Here is a 14,253-nt window from a genome sequence, read left to right on the forward strand (position 1 = left end):
ATTAAAGATATAAGAACCTTGTAACATATACTAAATAGCTCTCCACAAAATTTGCATGGCCTTAAATGACCATAGAATGGTTGATCGGTTGTTAAGCAAACAAAAATAAACCCATGTTCCACATTATCAACCAAGTTCCAACCCCTGTACCATCATTGTAATGTTACATCCCTATGCCTGTTTTACAAGTATTTTAATAGAATGTGCTCTGACGAATTTGTAGCACTTGTACTTCCAATGAACCTGATAGCAGCAAAATCCCACCTTTTCACTATACAGATTCTTAGATGCAGGAAAGCCTTCTACTCTAATAATTTTCTTCTCTCAGACTACTAGAATTGAGAATTTCTTCCATGTACTGTTCATAAATTTATGTGCATATATATATATGTATATGAAAAAGTTGGACTCGTGTCCAGGTAACCTACATCTAAAATTTCAAGTGTTGAGACCCAAAATTGGCAGAGGAGTTTGGTAGACTCTGTAAAAATCAACTTTCAACTTTGACCCCTTGGCAGCCAGATTTTCAGCCAAACACCAATTAAAAAGCTTGGCCTATGTCTGCATACACTTTATGTAAAATTTCAAATATTTAGACCAAAAATTGGCAGAGTAATTTGATAGACCGCTGAAGTGAAATTTTTTTTAACTTTGACCCCAATTTTTTACCCTTTAACATTTTATTAATTTACAGCCAAATTTCTGTCCGAAAACTGATTAAAAAGGTTTTCCCAAATCTCAATACCCCTTATGTCAAATCTCAAGTCTATAGACTGAAAATTGAAAGAGCAGTTTAGTAGGGAAATGTACACACACAATTTCACTTTTATAGATATATAGATTGAGAAATTAACTTACAACTGTTCTTTGCTTTATTATTTTCCACTTTATTTCAGCCATCACAGTTCTCACCAAGGGGTCGAATGGATGGTGGTGGCAGGCGCCAATTAATGGATGGTGCTGGTGGCCAGTGGTAAATATTTTATTTCTTTTTATTTTCTCCTTTCCTCTCTTATGTCTTCTGTTCTTTTAGAATTAGAAACAAAAATTAAATTAAATCATTTTTTTATTGCAGGAACCAAGGTGGCCAAAATGTTACACAGGCTCTTTCCCAAACAAGTGAATTACTCAAGGGATTGACCAGTTTACTTGGGTAGGTATTTCTCATGTCCTCACTTAGTCTCTGAATGGGAGTGGGAGCTGACATGTTTGTTTTTGGTTAACCTGAAAAACAGTGGGTGAACCAACACTTAGCAAAGGCTTTGGGAGGGTTTATTAACCTGCCTCGGAAGCATTTTGTTTTATTTTTGATTTTTCATTCGTTTTGGGTGTTTGTAGATCTTCCCACTTTTTATCATTATTTTGTGTGTGTGTGTGTGTGTGTCTATATATATAAAAATGTAATTCTTGGTTTGTTACAAGTGAATAAAAACATTTCTACGTTACCAATTTATTTGGAATTTTCAGACAACCCATCTTTAGAGTCGAGGGGTGTTTTTATGTTATTAAAATAAATTTACCTCGCGAATTATTAAAATATTAAATAAAATGAATATATTTTTTTAACCGTTAGTGCAAACCTGCTTTGTTGATAAAACTGAACTTCCGGTTCGATTCATTTCACAGCCACAAATTGACAGAAAAGAAGTAGATTTCATTTTCTGTTTACTCGATAAGTAAAAAAAAATACCCCCCCCCCCCAAAAAAATAATTCATGTTTGTCTTCCAAATTTTTTAATTTACACATTTTTTCTTTATTATATAAGGCCAAAAAAAAGTTTGTCGCTTGCTTTTTGAGTTTTTTTTTTTTTTTTTTTCGATATAAGATTGGTTATTAAAAGTACTTTTTTTTTTTTTTTTTTTTTGTGCTAATGTAAAGAGTGGTCCGCGCTATGTTTTAAATCGTATTTCCAGGTTTAATTAAAGTTTTATGTTTTTTCATTCAATTGTAAGGTTAAAATACACCCTCCCCTCCCCATATTAAGAATGGCTTTTTAAATATTAACGTTATTATTACAACACGGATCACTCTCTGCATGAGTACTGTACTTTCACCTAACAATTAGAATAATAACGTTATTTAGAAAACCATTCTTAACATGAGTAGGACGATTCTATACCTTCACCTAACAATTTAATAAATAAAAGATGGTACTTATGCAGAGAAGGTACCATGCTGAAATAATGCTATTAAGAAAGCCATTCTTAACATGGGAAAGGGAGAGTGTTCTGTAACTATTTTATATTTTCACCTAACAATTTAATAAACAAAAGATAGTACTTATGCAGAGAAGGTACCGTGCTGAAATAATACCGTTATTTAGAAAGCTATTAACATGGGGAGGGAGTTTTGCATCTATTCTATACTTTCACCTAACAATTTATTAAACAAAAATAGATAGTACGTATGCATAGAAAATACTGTGCTGAAATAATGTTATTTAGAAAGACATTCTTAACATGGGGATGGTATTTTGTAACTATTGTCCTTTCACCTAACAATTTAAAAACAAAACATGGTACTTATGCAGAAAAGCTACCCGCTGAAATAATGACGTTATTATTTAGAAAGCCATTCTTAACATGGGGATAGGGATGTTTTGTAACTATTCTGGACTTTCACCTAACAATTTAATAAACAAAAGTTAAACTTAAGCAGACAAGGAACGGTACTGAATCATTAACATTATTTAGAAAGCCATTCTTAACATGGGGAGGGAGGATGTTTTCTAACTATTCTGTACTTTCGGTGCTGATGCAGAGAGTGATCTGCGCTATTTTTAAAATCGTATTTCCACGTTTAATTAAAGTTTTATGATATGTTTTTTATTCAATTGTAAGGTTAAAGTACAGAATAGGTACAAAACCCCCTCCTCCCCATGTTAAGAATGGCTTTTTAAATAATGTTATTATTTCAGCAAGGATCACTCTCTGCATGAATACTGATTAACGTTTTGTTCTTTGCTTTTATTACAGTATTTTTTTTTTTTTTGTTTTTAGAAAACCTTTTTTTAACAAAGATTGAAAGTGCACGTTTTTTTGTTTTTTTTTTTACAGAAGTTGTTTTTATATAAGAAAATATGAATGCTTATAAAAAAATTGGGTACTCGTGCACTTATTGATCCGTGCTGAAATAATAACGTTATTTAAAAAGCCATTCTTAACATTGGGAGAAGAGGGTGTTTTGTACCTATTCTGTACTTTAACCTTACAATTGAATGAAAAAAAAAACGGTAAATTTTTAGATTAGGTCCACCGCCACAATTTTCTTTTAAACGACGACTTTTGTAGGTTTTCGACTATGCTGAATACGGAAATCGCATTGAAATTTTGCAGAAATAAGTAGTTATCGAGATTTTAAAAATTTGTATAATGCACTGTAATCTCTGGCAGCCGTCTTTTTACACGCTTGCGCGCGTCATAAACAAATCTATGCGCGTAACAAAGATGGCCGCCAAAGAATACAATGCATCAAACAACTATCTATATCTCGATAACTACTTATTTCTGCAAAATTTCAATGCGATTTCTGTATTCAGCATAGTCGGAAACCTTTAAAAGTCGTCATTTAAAAGAAAATTGTGGAGGTGGACCTAATCTAAAAAAACATACCAAAAAAACAAACCTTTGATTAAGCTTGGAAATATGATTTAAAAAAATAGTGCAGATCAGTAAGTGCATTAGCACCCATTAATCGACTCACGTGACCTTATTAACAAATATTATCAAAGGCAAGATATGTTACTTTATTACCGAAATGGATAATTTTTTTTTTTTTTGTCTTTTTAATGCAAAATTTTTATTCGGCTCAAAAAACACAGCGTTTACTGTTATATTTGAAAATTACAAATGGCGGCAGACTGTTAACACATTAGGTTTGGGAAAATGAGTTAAAACTTAAAAAAAACTATACAAAATACTGTTAAAAACCACTGAATACATGTCTGCCTATGTCACAGTAATATATATTGAGTTCCTTACAGTATTTTGTATAGTTTTTTAGTTTTAACTCATTTTCCCAAAGTTAATGTGTTCAACAGTCTGCCGCCATTTGTATTTTTCAAATATACAGATAAACACTACATTTTTTCAAACCGATTAAACATTTTACACTAAATAAAAACACTAAAATCTTATCCAGTTAGGTAGAAAAGTAACTTATCTTGTCTTTGATAACATTTATTTGTTATATTTATTTTTCAACAACTTTTTCGTTTGTGTTTAGTAATACAAACCCGTTTTATTTACTATAATGTTTAGTCAGCTCGAAGAACAGTGTTTATCAGTGTATTTGAAAAATACAAACGGTGATGGACACTGTTGATGATGTTAAGTTTGAGAAAATGATTTAAAACTAAAAAACTATACAAAATATTATCAGAAACACACCAAATATGTCAGCCCATGTCACAATAACATATAATCAGTAGGTGTCTGACATTGTTTTGTATAGATTTTAACTGATTTTCCCAAACTTAACATATTCAACAGAGTCCGCGACCATTCGTCTTTTTCAAATACATAGATAAACACTGCGTTTTTCAGCCGATTAAACATTTTACATTAAATAAAAACACTAAAAAATTATCCAGTTAGATAGAAACATAATTTACCTTACCTTTGCTTTCATTTATTCGTTTTTGAACAACTTTTTCGAATCTGTGTATAGTAACCCCCCCCCCCCCTTACACAAATATTAATTAAAAACTCACATTTTTGAATACAATAAAAAAGAAAACTATTTAGCGTTTCAATGGTTTAGCAACTTTCGGCTTAATCCACTGAATGTTGGTCGAGCCCAAGCCATGATTGATGGTAACTCCCGAAGATCCGGATCCAATTCTGCAAGAGTGCCATATTTTTTTTTATTTTCGCCCCCCTTTTTTTTTTTTTTTTTAACTTTTTGAGTGGATTGCTGTACTAAGAATATAAGAAACATGCATTTCCTCTTTTTATTAGAATTTTCCATTACACAAAATTAAGCCACAGCAACGCGTGGCAGAGTACAGCTAGTATATATATATATATATATATATATATTTGTAAATAAAATTTCATTGAAACTATTGAGGATATTTTAGATGGGTTTAAAGCTGTGGAATGAATGAAGTATTTTGGTGAAATAATGTAAGAGTAAGTGAGTTTTCTTGTCAAAAAGAATGAGACCTACCCTCGTCCTAACCCTCAAAATCAAATGGGTATAATATCGCCGTTAAATGGAAAGTTTGTAATTTTGGCTAAATAAATTTACCAGTTTACTTGTGTATAGGTATATTCTTCTGTAACAATTTATTTTGTTATTTTTTTTATTTATTTATTTATTCCCCCCCCCCCTCATATTCTGTATATTTTATTAGTAGCAGCAGTGATTAGTCTGATTTTTTTTGAAAAATTGTTACAATTTTTTTTTTGCACTGGCACTACTAAATCAGTTTGTCTAAAAATCCCAACTTCCTTATATAAAATGCACCAAATATTGATGGGCTTGTTTTTTTTCTTTTTTATCTTTGGGAAACTCAATCATGTTCTTCAAAAACAAAAATAATTTCCCTCTACAAATCAGCCAAACATTATAAATATAAAACGCATAAAACATTTTCCAAAATGACCGGATTTGTTATTAAATAACCTAAAGAGTTGATATTCCATAAACCAATCAAGAATTGTTTATAAATCATCTAAAGGGGGAAAAAAAAAATCTTTGTTGAATTTTCAAATATGTTTTTGTGTTCTGATATTGCTTGTTTAGAAATGTTTAGCATTCTATTTTCCAATTTTTTTTCTATCTTAGTCAACAGTTGTTGAATCCGAACCAGATGTCCGGTCAAGGTGATGGCCAGTATGGCAATCAGTCCTGGGGTCAAGGCATGGACCAAGGAGGTAACTACGGTGGCGGCTATCAGTCTGGAGGCGGCGGAAACCGAGGGTTCAACAACGACAACATGAATTACGGTAAATATGATTACCACCCTACGGAGATCTCATCATCCTCCAGATACTCGGGTGATAACTATACATCTCGAAAACGACCCGTTGATCAGCAGAGCGGCAGATATGGGAATAGGAAAGTTCAACGTCGTTCTGACTATAATTCCTCGGGTATGCTCTTATGTGTTTGACTTGATTAGAGTGTTGATTCTTATGTTGAAACTATCCCCTTCCTTCACCCCTCCCCTCCTCTACATCACTAAGTCTACTGTTAAAACTGCTACTGTATGACTACTGTTAAGACACAACTGCAAAGATGAGTGGTGAACTTAAGAAGGAATTCTCTCCCTACAAGATTTTTCTTTCTTTGTTCCTTTCATTGCTGCTACTATTTTCCCTCTTTCTCCATTAGACACTTGGTGGCTCTCTTCCGTTTCATTGCTTATGAGCTGTAAAATCACTGGATGCGGATATGTGCCTAATTTTGATTCTTATTTTAAACTAGCGGCTGCGCTGCATCGGCACACAAAATCGAGTATACTCAACATCAAGTACGCTCAATATCATCTTACCATCAACGCTTACCTTGTGAACTAGAGTATGGGAAATTCCAATATGCACAAAACAAAATCACTGAAAAAAACAAAAATACCCTAACTAAGAGTAAACTTGGATAAAATGATGGTTAAAATTATTACGAACTTGCCAGGATTCGAACCTGGAATCTTCTGATCCATAATCAGACGTTTTATCCATTGTGCCACAAATCCTGTCCGTGTGCCGAAAGATGTTACCGCGACTGTATACAGACAGTGATAAATTCTATTGACATTAGCAGATAACTTTTTCGACAATTGCACAAAATATCCCAAAAATCCTTATTTCAGGCTTTTTGTGTGACTTGGCGTTGTTCATTACGAACCATATATAGATAAGGACAATCTAGGGACTCGCACCTTTCAGGGGAAAAAAGAATTTTTCAATTCGGTGCGTCCGTTCGAAAGTTTTATTGGTGTGTATATATATATATATATATATATATATATATATATATATACACACACACACACACACGTAAATAAACATTTAGTATTTTATTAATAGTATAGATGTCATGTCTTAACTGTGATCGTAATTTATAAAGTTGGGGATAAGTTATGGAGATTGCAATACTTGGTAGTGTCCTCTTTTCCTCTGATTTTTACCAGTAGTAGTAGCAGTAATAGTATTAGTAGCTGTTGCTGTAGTCATTGATGTAATCTTGCGCTTGTAGACAATGACTTGTCATGGTCATAATTGACTCCACCTCTCCCATGCAGACCATCTCCCGCACCCTTGTTGAACCTAACCTTCCATTATCCATCCCCTACTATTTGCCCACATTCAGCTGCAGTAATTTCTGTACTCTCTGCTTAGAGCACAAAGAATCCAGTTTCAACAAATCACCTCTTGAAAATACTGTGCAAAATAGTCAGCACAAATCACTTCTCATCCTTCTCCTCTCGGGTGGGCATAGAGTTGAGTGGGTTCTTTATTTCCAACCTCTGCCTGTGTATGTGTTATATATATTAGAAAAAATTGATGATGAAAAAAAAATTGAATAAATTACAGTATTTCAAACAAAAAATTATAACAATAAAAAACACCTTGTGGATCTTCAAAACTAAACTCCCCTCATCAGAATGAAGAGAATGAGATCCCAGGGGTAACAAGATCATTGTAATATCCAAAGAGTTCATAAGTCTGAGGAAATTGTACTCCATAATGTCCAAAATTTATCGGTGATGCAACTTGATGAATGACTGAAACACAATGAAATGCAAAAAGTGAGCCTAAAATAATACGATAATCCCTTCACACCTGTGATATCATTCTCTCCTTATGGATATTATTGAGTACAACTTTTAAGAAAAAATTTTAACAATTTTTTTTTTTTTTTTTTTTTTTTTTTTTTACGCTTGGATTCCAGATTCTTTGGTTTATTTTGTTAATTGATTGACTGGCTAATTAGATTTTGTTGATCTGTTCTATTGAAAATGCCTTTTATTTTTTTTGCAAAAAAGGTTTCTTTATATTTTTGCAAATTTATGCTAAACAGTGATGCATTTTTTGTTTTGTTTTTTAATTATTTTTTTTTGCTGGTGTTTGTCCTCTAATGAGGGGGAGCTTATCTTTGAAGGTCCATTGGTTGGGAAAGAATTCATTGTTTTTCATTGTTATAATTCCTTGTTTGAATTTTTGATGGATCATGAAATATTGTAATTTACTCGATTTTAGTTTTCATCCATTTTTCCTATTTCTTTTAATTGCTCTAATATATTTAGCTTTTTATTATCTTGATAGGTGTTAATTTTAAGAAATTATTTATATTCATCTTTGTAATATCTTAAAAAAAACAAAAAAACAAGACTAACAATAAATATTTATTTTGTACCTTTTTACCTGCCATTAATCCTCCCTCTCCCAGCAAAATATCCTGCTTTTTTTTTTTTTTTTTTTTTTTTTTTTTTGAGAAGTTAATTTCCATCTGCACTTGTTTAGATTTTGTTTTCTTTCACTTAAGACATCAGTTGACTTATTTTTCAGAAATTATTAAAATGTTTTTCTGTATATCTTTGTCTACTTTTTATATCAAAAATGCTCACTGGTGAAATACTGACCACAAAGTACTCATGAAGCTATCACATCAGGCTGTCTAAAGATACTGGCTTTCTGACCTAAAATGCACTAAGCATTCATGTTTTTATTTTTTATTTTTTATTTTTTTATTAGTTGCCCTTTGCAAAACTCGGTTATGTTCTCCAGAGACAAAAAAAAAAATTTCTTATACAGAAAGGAAAAACAAATCAAACACTGATATAAAAAAAAAACCTTTTGAAGCATAGTAAATTTTCCAAAATTACTGGATTTTGCATTAAATAACTTGAAAATGGTTGATATGCCGTAAAAAAGAAAATGTCTCTCCCTTCCAGCATATTTCTATTTGTAATTTAACTGATTTTAAGACTTAATTTGTTGTTCTGTCCAGAACTTAGTAATAGAGGCTATCACTCCTCCTCCATTCACCTATAAATAAAACTGCAGATTGTCTATTAGCACATTTAGAGCATGACTATCAAATAAACATTTTGTTTTTATGAGCATATGTGTGTAGGGGGGGGGCATACTACTTTGGTATTTTGTTTGTTACAAAAGGGACACTTTATAGCTGTTGTCACAGTTTATAGCTTTTTAGAAGATTTTTGTTTCTGTTATAATGTAGAAATTAGGGATTTGAATTGCGGCAGCTGTAAAGGAAGTATTTTTAACCAATATTTGGAAATATGTATATACTAGCATTTCAGCCCAGCGTTGCCTGGGTGTTTGGAGGTATATGTTGAGTAAAAAAAATTTTTTAAAAATTGGTCAATTTTTTAAAACTTTGACCCCTATTATGACCCCTTAACATTTATTGTTTTGGGCTCAAGTCAAGTTAGATCCATGTCCAAAGAACCTATATCTAAAATTTTATGGTTAGACCCGAAATTGGTGGAGGAGTTTGGTAGAGTTCCCAAAGGTCAAATCGTTTAACTTTGACGCCTTAACAGCCAAATTTCTCGGCGAAAACCGATCAAACATTTTCCCAAATCTCAGTACCCGATATATCGAATTTCGAGTCTGTAGACTTAAAATTGACAGTTATTGCATAGGGAAATGTACACACACACACAAGCACACACATAGACACGTTCATTTTTATAGATTTAGAATGGGTGAAAGACATGAACATTCAGATATGTCTAATTTGCATAACTTTAAATAGCTTATGTTTACTGTTATTCATTTGTAATTTTACTGTTATTTTCTCTATATCTGTAATAGTTTCAGTGATATTAATAGTAATTGAGTAATATATAAAAGGATAAATTACAAAACTTGTGATATGTTGATTAATCAAACTATTATTCTCATCTAGTGTGTTATTAACACAACGTTTTGGTCGCTGCAACTTGTGACCTTCTTCTTGAAAACTAAGGAAAAGGAGGTTGGCTGAATTCAGAATTGCAAACTAGTATTTAGTTGTATTGCTTTGGTTACTCGAACAATTATTCTCATTTTGGGTGTTATTGGCACAACGATTCGGTTGATGTAACCTACAACCTTCTTCAGGTGTGCCAATAACACCCAAGATGAGAATAAGTGTTCGAGTAACCAAAACAATACAAACATTCACATCTCATCTCAAAAATTCAGAATTAAACTAGCATTTAATTAACTAGAAAAGTTTTCCAATTAGTCGTAGGATTCAAAAGAGAGTTAATCTCTCTCTCTCTCTTTCTTTCTGTGTGGGGAAGGTAACTATTTTTAAAATAATATAAAAGAAAACTTGGCGTCTTTCTTCTTCACTTTTTTTTTTGGGGGGGGAGGGTTTATTAACCTGCCTCAGTGTTTTTCTTTTTTATTTATGAAGCACATATTTTATTTAGAAGATAAAATACCAAATAATTATAAACATACATATAAACATTAAATTGTTTATTATTTATTATTAAGTTTTTATTTCATAATAAAACTTATCAACAATTCTCCAAATAACTTTAAAAAACCATGCTGCCTTTTCTATTTATTGTCTCATTTTTATTCAATTTACATTAAATAAATTAAATATGTTTCGGCATTACTCATAACAAACTTTATATAAGCGAGATAAGTCAGATTAAAGATCAAGTAAAATATCCTGTTAGATATTACATTGAGGTAATACTTTCAGGGTGATCCTCAGAATTTCAGTGATTTTCAGAATTTAACTTTAACCACTAAACTTATGTTACTTAAACCATGTTTTAGAAAAAAAACAAAAAAACTTAAAAACTAAGTTCTATCAAATTTCATTGTACACATGAAACACTAAAAGGAAAAGTCAGGAAAATCTAATGACCCTCCAAACAAGTCAAGAAAGAGGCTAACTAAGGAAGAATGATAACTCTGTTATTAGCGTGTATTTTTAACTAGAAAATTATGAAAAGACGTTATTGTTCTTCTTTAGTTAGCATGTTTCTCATTGTTTATAAAGATGGCAACTATATTTTTCTACTAGATTTAAAATGAGTACAAATTAATCATCAATTTAGCATAAAACATTCATTCTATAAATATATTTTCAATGGTATTATGAAAAAGTTTCTAATAAAATAAAATTGGTTTTTGTTCAGAATTCTTCCATATTAAAAAATCAAAAAAAATCTGTACATGCTTATGACAAAACAAAATTATCATTCCAAAAATCATGTAAATTGATCAAGTAGTTTCATTTTTAAATATAAAAAATTTTATGAGCTACAAAAGAATGTCTGTTTTGCCCACCATTTTGAAAACAATCTAAAAACAAAGGAAGATAAATTAATTCAAACTTGTGAGATTTGTTGTCATGCCTACAAATCCCATTAATCGTAAAAAATAAATTTTGTTATAAAAATAAAACTATTTGAGCAATTTGTGTGATTTTTTTTTTTTTTTTTTTTTTTTTTTTTTTTTTCTTTCCATCATACTTTTTTTTTTTTTTTAATATAGGGAGAATTCTGGACAAGAAACAATTATGCTCAATATTGGAAATAGCGCATTATAGTTAAATCTCCCAACATGGTCAAATATATTATTAGTTAAATTATTCTGATATTTTCTTATAATACAACAAGCCTCTTTCACAAGAATAACCCAACCTAAATAATTTATATAATTTTCCAAAAATAGTTGAAGCAAAAATATTTTTCTAAGTCTTTTTTTTTTTTCTTTCAGATATATATATATATATATATATAAGAATTTTAAATATATCTGTACTTTCAAATCTATATTAATATTGTCTTCCTTATAAGATCTAATTAAAAAATCATGCATGCATGTGGCACTGCATTTTTAACATTGTTGTCGACCACAACTTTCCAAATTGTAGAGCCATGATAATCTCAGGAAGACCAAGTAAAGACGGTTGTTTCTGGTTGCTTTCTGTTTTGATTCGGGGGTGCATCTCCTCCCGTAAGTTATATGTGCCCCCAGATACCAACTTGTAAATTTCTGACTCGGCACGGTACATACAGTGCCTAACCTTTCCAAATGGTGACACCCATCTGGTATTGGCCAGGCTCATTGTTGCTTAACTTTGGTGATCTGGCGAGAATCCGTGTGTCAACATAATTGCCGTTTATAAAAATTCTAATCCCTATACAAATATGGTACTATAGTTGACCTCCACCTCCAAGTGCTTGGAAGTAGGAGCGAAAAGAAAAAGAATATAGAACAAAAGACAATAGATAGTAAAGTAGACAAAGGAACTCGACATGGATTGTTTTCTTGACTAAAATCTAAGGAATCCAATAGTTGTATTAATTTTGTATTTGGATACATAATATTGTAAAATATCATCTGCACACAATATCTATAAATAGCTAAGACAATGTTTTATTATATTTATAACTTAATAATTGATGCAGATTATAGGCACAAAATATTGTGGTAATCCGGAATTCAAAGCTAGGAGTACACATGGGTCTTCATTTATGAGTAGTTAGTGGCATATGAGTATTGTGGGTGAACAAAAAAAAAATTGGTTCTTGTTCAAAATTCTCTCTATATTAAACAAAAATAAAGATCTGTATGATGTACGCAGTCGTGACTGAACAAAAAATATATTCCAAAAATCACGTAAAGTGATCAAATAGTTTTATTTTTTGTCCCCCACCCCCACCCGACAAAAGGGAGGAACTGGACCTAGTAATTCGCTCCTGTTAGTTTGTTCACACTTTTCTCAGTAACCATGTCTTGGGATTTTGTTTTGGAAATTTTGTACAAACATTAGTTACTGTGAAAGTAAAGTTTTGCCAGAATGTATTTTCTGGGATAACTGTGGTTGCCCCCTCCCTCCGTGGTGGTGGTGGGGGGGTTATAGGTGTAAAATTGTCCTCAAATCATTCCCTTATGAAGGGGTACCGCACATGCTAGGCTTGTTAAATAAGATCGAATTTTATGAATAGCAGACGTATGTCTGACATTTTGAAAACTATCTACAAATATGAAACAAAGGGTGATAACTCAATAATTCAAGCTTACAAGATTTTTGTTGTAATGCCTACAGATTCCTGTTAATTGCTTAAGTTTTCATTATTAAAATAAACCTTCTTGATCAATATATGTGAATTTTTGAATATATTTTCATTTCATCACAGATCTTTGTACATCATACAACTTTTTTCTTCATTTCTGTTTAATATAGAAAGAATTTTGTTTTTGTTACTGTATTTGAAAATTCACATTTTTGTCAAAGGTTTGATCTGTAAGTTTTTGATTCAAAAGTTGTAAAAATAAACTATTCGTATCACGAACATCTGTAAGGGTAACAAATTTGAAAACAACTGTTATTGTTGTGTCTTTGATTTGAGAAGGCATAATTCTTTAATTTTCAAAATCTGCAAACCATTTTCTTTTTCAGTGTTCAATCAACATCTTTATTATCAATTCAAATTTATTTTTTGTTTTAGGTAACTATGGAGGTGGTGGCAGTGGTGGTGGTTGGGGTGGTTCCTATCGAGGCTACAATTAATGCGGCCCTTTTCAACATTGTCTAAAGACATTTAAAAACAAAAAAATTCAAAGACGCCCCGCTCCGGCAATCTCTGGACCTGCTTTCTTCATCAAAACAACTGAAAAGATGTTCTCTCTATTCCGTACACGTAGATGGAAAGGCTCACATGTCGACCGTATTCTGCAGACATCTCGCATCATTTTGTTCATTTTAACTTTTTAAAGAATGGTTGGCCAGACATTAAAATCTTTATCTTTCAGCCTCTTCTTTTTAACTCCATTTTCTCCATTTCTCAAATTCTTATTTAATTTCTTTCTTTTAGATCCCCTTCCCCTCGTCTACACCTACTTTTTAAACATCTAAAATAAATTCATAATTCCACCAGTTTTTGACTTTGTTTATTTTTATTTATTTATTTAAAAAAAATTTAATTTTGTTTTGAGTGCTTGTTTAAAGTTCCCCTGAAAAAAAAAAAAAAAAATCCAATTCTATAACTAACAGAAGTGATTGTCTTATGACACCATTTTGAAAAATCTCAAGAAACAAGGGAGATAACTTAATTAAAACTAACAATTTTTTTAATACCTACAAATTAATCACTTATTTATTATTAATAAAAAAAACTAAAGCTACTTGATGGGTTTTACTAAATATGCACGATTAAAAATTATGTACGACTAATTGCTGCTGATTAAAGCAACTTCGACAAAGTCAATCAGCATAAAATATTGTAAAACAATCTTGTAATAAGCAATAAAACAAATTTA

At 31.2% G+C, this 14,253-nt stretch overlaps 1 protein-coding gene across 16 annotated transcripts in view; it reads left to right on the forward strand.

Moving 5' to 3' along the window:
• Positions 1-13,870, forward strand: part of LOC145265525 (uncharacterized) — a 56,051-nt gene extending 42,181 nt beyond the window's left edge. For 8 of the 16 annotated variants that reach the window (XM_080121451.1, XM_080121452.1, XM_080121450.1 and 5 more), the window contains exons 10-13: positions 897-973; positions 1,076-1,153; positions 5,792-5,952; positions 13,443-13,870. In XM_080121451.1, coding sequence (XP_079977577.1) covers positions 897-973; positions 1,076-1,153; positions 5,792-5,952; positions 13,443-13,504 — 378 coding nt within the window. In that variant the 3' untranslated portion in view covers positions 13,505-13,870. Of the gene's footprint in view, positions 1-896; positions 974-1,075; positions 1,154-5,791; positions 6,100-13,442 lie in introns of all 16 variants that reach the window. The other 8 variants (XM_080121441.1, XM_080121444.1, XM_080121442.1 and 5 more) reach the window with 1 other exon arrangement.
• The last annotated feature ends 383 nt before the right edge of the window (positions 13,871-14,253 follow it).

Source organism: Euprymna scolopes, chromosome 40, assembly GCF_053919585.1.
Source record: "Euprymna scolopes isolate OS-2025 chromosome 40, ASM5391958v1, whole genome shotgun sequence".
Taxonomy (NCBI): domain Eukaryota; kingdom Metazoa; phylum Mollusca; class Cephalopoda; order Sepiida; family Sepiolidae; genus Euprymna; species Euprymna scolopes.